The 10,800-nt window shown below is 46.9% G+C and overlaps 1 protein-coding gene across 1 annotated transcript in view; it reads left to right on the plus strand.

Moving 5' to 3' along the window:
* Nucleotides 1–4,789: 4,789 nt before the first annotated feature.
* Nucleotides 4,790–10,800, plus strand: part of Scd5 (stearoyl-CoA desaturase 5) — a 67,175-nt gene continuing 61,164 nt past the window's right edge. Inside the window, 2 exon segments of the mRNA XM_036200356.1 lie at nt 4,790–4,883; nt 9,186–9,316. Coding sequence (XP_036056249.1) covers nt 4,790–4,883; nt 9,186–9,316 — 225 coding nt within the window.

The following is a 10,800-nucleotide window of genomic DNA, read 5'->3' on the forward strand; positions in this document are numbered from 1 at the left end:
CATCCCCAAAGAAAACTCTCTCTCTCCCAGAAGACATCAGCTGCCAGTGGCTCCTCAGCTAGAGGGAACTCACTATTTTGTACAATTGATATATCCTAGTAAAAATAATCAATAAACAGATAAAAATTTGCTTTTTAACAGAGAAATATTTTTTATTTAAAAAATTTATTATTATTATTATATTTGTGTTTTAATTTTACACATCAGCCATGGGTTCCCCTGTCCTCCCCACTCCCGCCTCCACCCCCACCTTCCCCCCATCACCTTCCCTCCATTCCCATCCCCTCCAGGGCCAAGAATCCCCTGGGGATTCATTTAAACCTGGTGGATTCAATACAGGCAGGTCCAGTCCCCTCCTTCCAGGCTGAGCAAAGTGTCCCTGAGTAAGCCCAAGGTTCCAAACAGCCAGCTCATGCACCAAGGACAGGTCCTGGTCCCACAGCCTGGGTGCCTCCCAAACAGTTTAAGCTATTCAATTGTCTCACTTATCCAGAGGGCCTGATCTAGCTGGGGGCTCCACAGCCTTTGGTTCATAATTCATGTACTTCCATTTGTTTGGCTATTTGTCCCTGTGCTTTTTGCAATCTTGGTCTCAACAATTCATGCTCTTATAGTCCCTCCACTTTCTCGACAATTGGACTCCTGGAGCTCCACCTGGGGCCTGGCTGAGGATCTCTGCATCCACTTCCATCCGTTATTGGATGAGAGTTCCAGCACGACAGTTAGGGTGTTTGGCCATCTGATCACCAGACTAGGTCAGATCAGGCTTTCTCTCGACCATTGCCAGCAGTCTACAGTGGATGTATCATTGTGGATTTCAAATTTTAGCGTGATTATAGGCCATAGAAATTGTGGATGTGAGGAAATAGAGGGAAGCCTGCTGAGCAGCATGTAAAGATGTGCATATGAGACCCAGTCTTAGAGGCAGGGAGGGCATGCTGTCTGCAGTAATAAAGGGACAGAAGGTTTCCCAAGTGCAGATGCTGACAGGGTAGAGCTGGGATCGCCTAGGGGAAGTTCTGAGATTTGCAGTTGAGTGTCCCTGGAAGATGTGGGCAAAGATTCACATGACAGCATGGGAGAAGCTGTGTGCAGCATAATTGGAAGAATGTGGATGCTAGAGAGGAGCTATTGGTTATTACAAGCATAATCGAATTCAGAAGGTTTTAGTAATAAAAAGAAACCCATTACTTCTCAGCCCACAGTGGAAACTGTTCTGATGTTGAGAGACTGGTTAACCTAATGCCTAGGAGGAATTGCCTCAGAATCTTGAGCCTTGACTTAAGGTCTAGCAGACTTCCGTGATGTGGGCAAGCCTACAAAGCCCTGGCTGGGTCACAGGCTGTCTCTCTTATTTAGCCAAGACTTGGATCATCAGTATCTGCCCTACCTGGGGGCCTGTTACAAAGGCAAGCACAGCTGAACACCTGTAATCCCAGCACTCTGGAGGCTGAGTCAAGAAGTCTTAAGTTTCACAAAGGACACAGTGAGACCCTGTTAAAACAAACAAACCAACCAACAAAAAAACAAACAAAAAACAACTTCTAAGTCAAACTAAACCGACTATGTTAGGCAGTATTATTAGAACACATGTATATTATAAAAGGCAATTTATTGGATTGGCTGACAGAGGGGCTGGGGTGTCTAGCAATGACTGACTGCCTACCACAGAGGCTGAGAACTCATAGCTGCTCAGCTCACAAAGCTGATGCCTCTGCAGCCTCAGTCTGGCCCTGATGCTCAGCCCTCACTGGGAAGCCAGGGAATCAGGGGTTTGAGGTCAGCAGAGGTCTGGAGCCGCAGTGATGGACACACTTGCTCATACGTGAAGGTGGGTGTGTGAAGGCGGGCGCTTTACCTCAGACCTCTCTCTATGTGCACCATCTGTTGGAGGGTGCTGCCTACTTTGAGGATGGGTCTTCTCTCGGTTAATCCTCTCAGAAGATGCCTTCACGGACACACCCAGAGATCTATCTCCTAGATAATTCCAAATCCTGTCAAGATGACAGCCAAGATAAACCATCATAGCAAACAAGCAATGCCAGACGTTAGCGCCTCCACCTCAGGCCTGGCGGGGCCAACATCTGCATTTACCATGATGGAATATATGGTGTGAGTGTTGTGACCCTAAATATCATTGCTCTTTTACCAGCACCGTATGTTTTCACTTTGTTTATTAAATTACATCAAATGAAATGTTTTGGGCTGGGGATATGGCAGGCACACACACACACACACACACACACACACACACACACACACACTCGTCTTGTGCAATCCCTCACTGCTCTCAGGAATATAGAGAGTGTAAGGAAGCCAGGAAAGCCACAGCTACATCAGGAGAACAAGCAGGGAATTATTTCTAGAAGAGCTTTCCTGGTAAAGGACTGAGAGCAGGGTTCCCCTCCCCCTCCCTCCTCCCTAGCACTGCTCGGTTCGGGCTGGGCGGTTCCTTGTTGTAGGGAGCCTCTGTGTTTGGTAGGGTGCTTAGCCACAGAGCTGGTCTCTACCCACTAGAGGCCAGTATCACCCTGCGGGTTTCAACTATAACAATCAGCGGTGTTAAGACATTGGCGTGGCAGGAAGGGAAAACTTGACCTCCACCTGAGAGCCATGGGCTTAAAGGGAGGGTTGTGGCCTTCCCTGACAGGGTAGGGGGTAGCTGCATTCCAGGGGCGCCTTCCGATTTGCAGGGGGGGAGGGGGTGGGGAGGCTCGAATTTCATTTCTATTTTATCTTTTCATCTTTACAACAAACCCAGGAACAGCATGATTCCTCCTCATTTATGAACGGAGAGCACTGTCAGGTAAATTGTTTAAATGGGATGTTCAGTCCTGAGTCCATCTTCACCACTGTGCCATAGAGCAGAGGACAGAGTGCAGATACATATTGCCCTTCGTGTGTGGGCGTGCATGTGTGTGTGTACATGTGCATTTGTGTGGAGGCTAGAGGTCAATGTCTAGTGTCTTCCTCAATCTCTGTCCCTGAGCTAAGGTCTGTGACTGGTCTGGAGTCCCTGATTGTGCTGGCATTTACATGGAGGATCGAGGTCAGACCTTCATGCCTGTGTTGTAAGCATTTTACCAGCTGAATCACCTCCCTGGTTCTGACTTGTATTTTCTCTATCTGTGTCTCCATCTCTGGGCCTGGAAGCCTTCCCCTGTCTCTCCGTAGGATCCAGAGATGACTGGAGAAATAACCAATAATTGGCCGGTGGCCAGAACTGACTTTGCAAACACTTGAGTTAGTTGGCTGGAGAAACAAATATCAAAGACGGATGTCATCTCCGAAGCTCCCACAGGAATTGCCTTGTCCCCAAGAGTACTGACCATTTGTTTCCCTTATTTCTCTCCAAGTCCTCGAGTGTAAGACAGCTCCCTGTGGCTGCACATGCCTGGATATCAGAGGCTCTGCTGTGAGGTGCCTGTGGGTGGCTCACACCATCAGAGGCAGCTGGGTGGGGAGCCAAGAGAATGCAAACAGGAGCTGGATGGAGTTCACATCCATCAGTCACTTAGCATCTCCCCGGCTGGAGGCATCTGCCCTGCTTGCCAGAGCAGCAGCCGAGCTCAGCCTCCCTGTTTGAACACTGAATACTGACTTTGACTGAGCATCTGGGACGTGTGCTCTTCTAAAAATGCCACATCCGGGCAAGGGTTTCCCAACACCTGCACAAGTCCCGTTTCAGGTCCTGGGGGACTGTGATGTACAGCCAGGATCTAGAACTTTTCTGCTGGTCTGAAAGGGCTTGGGGCTGGGTATATGAGCCTCCCATTTCTACCACTTAGAGATGCCCAGTTATTTATTTAGCATCGCTGGGCCTCAGTGTTGCACATCTGTAAAATGGGGGTTGTGGTATCTGCCTCCCAACAGTGACGCTGTGACTGGTAAAGTTTCAGTCCCCAGAGGGTCTTCTGTGACTCTTGACGTTCCTCCCACCCTCCATACACAGGCTCTGAGGCTGCAGCCTTGCCTCACCTGCTGACGGACCCTTGGTTTGCTTCTACCTCTGGTTACACAAATAATGCTACTGGGAACATGGATGGACAGAATGTGTTGAACCCCAAGTCTTTGGGGGTACACACTTAGATGTGGAATTGCTGGGTCCAATGGCAACTCCAGCTTTACCATTTTGGGGACCCACCACACATTGCCACATCAGTCACTCCACTTCACTGGCCCACCAGCCCTGGGTGAGGCTTCTTGACTCTTCACATCCATGGCAATGCTTTCAATTTTCTGCCTTTTTGATAACTGCCATCCAAGTGGGTCTGAAGTGGCCTTACAATATACACAAAGACATGAACAGGACCCTCTTTGCCAGCCTCAGGGTTCTATATTCACTAGCAATTCTTCTTGAACGTTGCCTCCTCCTCCTCCTCCCACCTGCTCGGGTCACCTCTCATCCTTAAGGTATTAACTTAGCTGCACAGCCTCTGCACAGCGGCCTCTGGAGCCCCAAAGAAGTTAGCCCCCTTTATATCTCTTGTATACTATTAGCTTCAATTCCTCTGCTGCACTTGACATAACTTAAAAAGAATCTGGCCAGTGACTGAATGTTTTCGAAGTTGTCAGCTCCAGGGGAGAGGAACCCTCCATGATCATGTACATACCATGAAAACCCAGATCTAAGACCAATGACTGGTACATAATGGGAGTTCAATAAACAATCTCATGAACTTGGGTACTCCTGTTTTTGGAAAACAGGCTGAAAACCGGTCATTGTGTTGTCCATTAGGGAATGGATTTACAAGCTGGGAAAGACAGAGGGCAGAGCAGGGCTTGGGCCATGTGCCTGTGTTCTGATTGGGACCACGTGCTTGTATTCCGAGCCACTTGGAAGGACACAATGCACCAGGGCTTCTCCTACTGGACCAAGGGCAGTACCCAGGGGGAACACCCAGCAGGCATGCCAGCCTGGGCCTACCTGCCTTAGGCTGGCCCCTGCTCTCTCACTTGCTGTCTCCTTCACCTATAAGACAATAATGTCACCCCTTCTTAGCCCTGTAGCAAGTATCAAAGGAGTGACCGTGGAAAGCACTTGGAGATGGAACACTGCAAGCTGTCAGCTGATCTGGGCAACAATTATTTACCAGCTTCCATTCTGATGTTAGAGAGTCAGATGGAGACCCGAGGCCTCTGTCAGTCGCTCTTTCTGCCTGACTCTTGAAGGTGCTGGTCTCTGTCCCTCTGGTGGGTCCAGAATGAGCAGATCTTAATTTTTATCATCTCTTTAGGATCCTTTTCCATTGCATGGGGAATTACTGTAACCACGCTGCCCATATTGCACCAAATAGGAGAGTCAGGATAGATAAGGGCTTTGCCCTCTACCTTAGATGCTCTGGAAGTCATGGCCCCTCTTCTTGTCCTTAGCAGCTAGAGCTGAGGCTTGGGACCCGAGCAGAATGAAGGAGTTTTTCTGCCTCCAGGTCCTGGGTTTTCATAGGTTTAGACATAGGTCTTAGATCAAGTGGAGGCTTTTCTTAGCAGCTGTGGAGGACTCAAGGGTGTATGGTCTGGAGGTAGCAAATGTCTGGTTGATGGTTGTAGTGCTGGTGTCCTGGACCAACAACTGATCTTGTTTTGTGACATGTGTCTTTCATTTTATATGAGTGGGGAAAATCAGTTAATACTTAAACCTAATAGGAATAAAGTAATAATTTAGAGATAATGACTTCATTGAATTATGATTCCCATGTTCACTTATTTGAAGAATATCACTTTATAGTACATCCACAAAATATTACCACCATCACTAAAGTCAGTTATAAAGCAGCCTGGTCACCTCTGACCTCCAAAACCCCTGAGCAGTGACTCCCCAATGCCCTCCCACCATCTCCAGGCCTGGCCTCATGCAACACTGTTGTCCTCATTAACCCTCAGATGGCAAACTTCTGTAATCAGAATTTGAACCTGCCTTTCCCAAAGGAAAGTGCCTGCATAATAACCTGTGTTAAACATCTACTTCTCCATAACGTATTATCCTCAAACATATTGATTTAAAAAGCACTTTTTCTCACAGTTGGGGGTGTGGGGCAGGGATCCAGAAACAGCTTAGCCCAGGGCTCTGCCTCAGGACCCTGCATGAGGCTGTGTGGATCTGGACTGCGGTATTGTCTGCAGGCTTGTCCAGGGAAGGATCTGCTTCCATGGCCATTCCCATGGCTGTAGCAGGATCCAGTAGCTATGAACTATGAGGCTGTGGCCTCACTCCCCTATTGGCTAGAGGAGCCCTCTGTTCCTTGCTGTCCAGGCCTCTCTAACATGGCAGCTTATTTCATCATAACTGACTCATGAAAGAAATATGCTTACAAATCTTTTGTCATGTGACCACAGGCCTGACATTCCTTTACATTGCTATCCTCTTCTGGTCAATAAATACTAAATACTAAATAAATAAATTACTAAAGGGGACATAAGGTCATGAGTAGGTGGTAAACACTTGTCATCTTTGAATCATGACCAAATAGTTGTTTCTCTCTCAAGATATTCTATAGAATTTAGGCAGCAGAAATCCATACCACTCTAAGCATGAACAGGGAGTATATTGACCATGGCAGTTCAGAGGAACATTGTGGAGACTACCAGGATGGAGTGACCCATCAGGCTTCTAGTCCTGCAATCCCAAGCTCAAGGCAAGTAGTTCCTCTGGCTCCTGTGGGCATCCCGTCACCTTTGTGTCTCCTCTTCATTCTCTCTTAGCTTGGTGACATGTGACATTTGATGCAAGCCCAAGTTGGCCTTTGATGAAGAAAAAAGACAGAGTTGGGCCAGTTGTTGGTTTATTCTCATGGTCAAGAGGATGGGGCTTTGTGCTTAGCTGAATATGGGTTACACGAAAGTCCTGGGAAACCCACAACCAATGCCTCCCAGGACAGGTGCTGACTTGAACCATGTCTGTGCTTTGCACATGGACAGATAAGCTATGCAAATAGTACTCACAGTTTTGGAGACTTCTCACAGGACAAGATGATGTCACAGCCTTCAGTTATGGGTCGCATTTAGAACCATGCATTGGAGGGATATTCCCCCCCCCCCACCAATGTCTTTCATAGAATCTTGGAATTAATGGTATTGCATCCAAGGTCTAGAATCTTAGTTTGCTGGCAAGTAGAGTCACATCGAATTTTTCTATTCAAGAGCTTGTCTCCTGGGGGCTGGAGAGGTGGCTCAGAGGTTAAGAGCACTGACTGTTCTTCCAGAGGTCCTAAGTTCAATTCCCAGCGACCACATGATGACTCACAACTATCTGTAACAAGATCTGGTGCCCTCTTCTAGCCTGCAAACATACATGCTGTATACATAATAAATAAATAAATTTTAAAAAGTCAAAAACAAACAAACAAACAAACAAAAAGAGCTTGTCTCCTAACTGCTTGGCAGCTGAAAAATTAATAGTAGAGACACAAAGGCCAAAGATGACATGGAAAACAACTCTCCATTCCACGGGCTCATGGCCAAGGCTAAATTATGATAGCAAAGGAGAGCAAAGCCTTGTCTGTGACTCCTGGCAGACAGGTGTTTGTCTTCTGCTTGTAACCTCTCAAGTAAGGAATGAATTGTCAAGTTCATAAAAGCCACATATGTTCAGGAACTCATTCATCTCAGGGCTGAGGATAAATCTTGCTTTCTGAACTATATAAATGTAGATTGAGATAAAGATCAGTCAGGTACTTAAGTTTTGTAAGAGGTAACATTGTGTTCTTATTAAATATGTACATTGACATTGAAGTTATCACAATTCTCACACAGAAGAGTTACACAGACTTCCATGCCCTTTCTGCCCAGGGAGCATTCACAGCCACTGTGAGGAGTGACTCCCAGCCCAGTGCTCTTCCTCTGTAGCTCTTTCTGGGTGGCCCTGTAGTACTAAGTGCATGAGCCCCCTCCCTATAGGCTGGCTCAAGGCTTTCTCTTTCCTAGATGGAAAAGTGAACTGCTTCCTCACTTTATAACTGCAAGGCATAAAGGAGTAAAGGTAAAACTTACGGGATATTTCCCAGAAGCAATCAGTTGTATCATGGTCAGGAACTTGATTCTTGACTCAGAAAGACTTGGATTTTACTGTTCACAAAGATACTCCAGCTTCAGGGCCATGGGAACCAAGCTCACATCTGTGGGTCTTTGTTTTCTCATCTATAGAATGGCATTAGTAATAGAACAAACCACATAGACTTGCTTAATATGATCAAGATAACCCAGGTGAAAATACTTGATACCAAATAGGCACATGGTTTTAACTCCATTGGAGCTAGTGATAATAATTTGAGGGATCATCATTGTTGTTTCCCTGTGTATCTATTTTCTACATCTACTGGTAGCATAGTCCTCCAAACACCACCACAATAACCATCACCATTATCACCACCACCTCTACCATCATCACCATCACCACCACAATAACCATTATCACCATTACCACCACGTGTAGCTACAGCAGCAACAGTGCTGTGGGGACTCTTGGCAGAGGCATGGAAACAAGTATGAGTTGGGCTTACATGTAGGATTTACCAGTCAATATGCTGACTCTTGAGTATAAAACAAAGAAGGTAACACCTGTGAGAGCATTAGCGATGGAAAGGTCTTTAAGGCCCCACTCTAGGTTGGCTGTGGGAACATCCCCCACCTGGCCATCTCCCATCTCTAGGAGACAAATCTCACTATCCCTCTATGGTCAAGTTGCTCTTCATTCAAACTGGCTGGAGTCACCTCACTGCTGTTAAGTCTTCTCTAATTTCCTTCAAACCAAGGCTCCTAGGACCATGATATGGGCCCACTGCTCACAGACATGCTCTTCCTAGAACACTCAGAGCAGACGAGGTGACGGAGAGCACTCCCACTTCCAGGGCGCACAGGCAAAGCAGAATTCGAATGTGTGCTCAAGTGTTTGAGCCTTTGCATGAAGACCAGGAGAAAGATCGGCAAATAAAAGGCTTGTTTGCGGTTGGGCAGCCTCTGGAAAATAGGCCAAGGTTTCCAGAGAGTTCTTTCTGCCTTTTCCCAGTCTGGAAAGCTACAGATCAATAAGAGACAATATCTTCTCAAGTTACTGATTCTTCCCGTTACAGCATCTTACCCCGATGGACACCATTTCCCATAAGTCCTCACTCAGGAGGGAAAAACAAGGGGTAGCTAAAGGCGTTTGGTGGCAGTGGTTGACCTTTGCCCCTGCTTGTGTCTTGCAGCCTCCTTCTGCTTCCTCCTGACTGCTCTGGGTGTGACTGCCGGTGCCCATCGCCTGTGGAGCCACAGGTCCTACAAGGCCAAGCTGCCTCTCAGGATATTTCTGGCTGCCCTCAACTCCATGGCTTTCCAGGTGGGGATGGAGGGCTCCTGGGGACCAGCTAGCAATGTGAGAGGACAGAAAAGATGGGCTTATCCTTCTCTTCCCTCACCCTCGGCCCGATGCCCAGTCTTAAACACTCTCAGGCTGCCATGGTTTTCAGTTTTTTAACCTCCTGGAGCTTTATATATAATAAATGTGTCTAGGGGATTTTGTGCCTCAGGTCATGCTGCCAAGGAGGGAAGGAGACTCCTCCATCCAGAATCCATGCTGTGAAGATATCTTGACTCCTCAGTGTTAGTTCTGTATGTGTTTGAACCTCATAGTACCCCATGAGCTAGTTGATATGGGGACCCCATTTTACAGACAAGGAAACTCATGGGTTTCAAGTAGCCCAGGCTAGCCTAAAATTGATTATGTAGTTGAGGATGGCTTTGAATTCCTGATCCTCCTGCCTGTACCTCCCAAGTGCTGGGATTAGAGGCATGTACTGCCACAGGCAGTGTATGTGGTACTGAGGTGGAACTCATGCGTGCTAGGCAGGTAGTCTACAAACTATGTCATATCCCTGTCCTCTAAAGCAGTGGTCCTCAACCTTCCTAATGCTGTGACCCTTTAATACAGTTCTCATGTTGTGGTGACCTCCAGCCACAAAATTATTTCCATTGCTACTTCATAACCGTACTTTTGCTTCTGTTATGAATCATAATGTAAATATTTTTAGAGACAGAGGTTTGCCAACAGGGTTGTGACCTGCAGGTTAAGAATTGCTGCCCTAAATGATACTTACTAAGGTTAACGAGCCTAGTTGATGTATAGAGGTAAAGTGTGTGACATCCGGGATGGGCAAATGCAGATCCTATTACTTTGAAGCTATCACACTTGCAAAACCTAGTCCTTCGATCACCCTGCCAAATCATGGTGGGAGGTCTGTTGGATCTGGAGCCCAGGATTCAGGGACTTAACTCTGACAGATGCTAGCTGTGAATCACACATCCTCTCTAGCTTATTCCTCTGCAAAAATAAGAGCGCCTTCATTGCCAGGGTTGTTACATAATCACTGAGGGTTACTGAGAGCTATAGAAACTTAAGACACTGTTCGCTTTGCTCTGGAACTGGTCTGCGTCCTTCAGGGCATTCCAGTCCTAGATCCTCCCCACCACCTTGGACACTTTCTGAGCTGCTGGAATTTTGGTTAGACCATAGATTTCTTTGTTTTCCTAATTCCTCATCTGACCCAGCTGCTTGGGTCAGAACAACTGTGTCCCGAGTTTCAACCCATGTTTACGTACAGATGACTCTAGGCCTGGTTTATTTGTGCCCATCCAGAAGGACTGGTGGTTTAAAATCCAGGGAAACAAGCAGCCTAGGAGCCTCCTCGTGGCCTCAGACACATACCTGAAATGGGTCTCCTATCCCTCCAAAAAATCTTACCCAAATGGTTCTCTAGTTGTCCTCAAGACTGAGAATTCACTCCCCCACTTTCGGCCTCTCTATAGTTGGGTTGTTCATAAAAT

Source organism: Onychomys torridus, chromosome 10, assembly GCF_903995425.1.
Source record: "Onychomys torridus chromosome 10, mOncTor1.1, whole genome shotgun sequence".
Classification (NCBI taxonomy): Eukaryota; Metazoa; Chordata; class Mammalia; order Rodentia; family Cricetidae; genus Onychomys; species Onychomys torridus.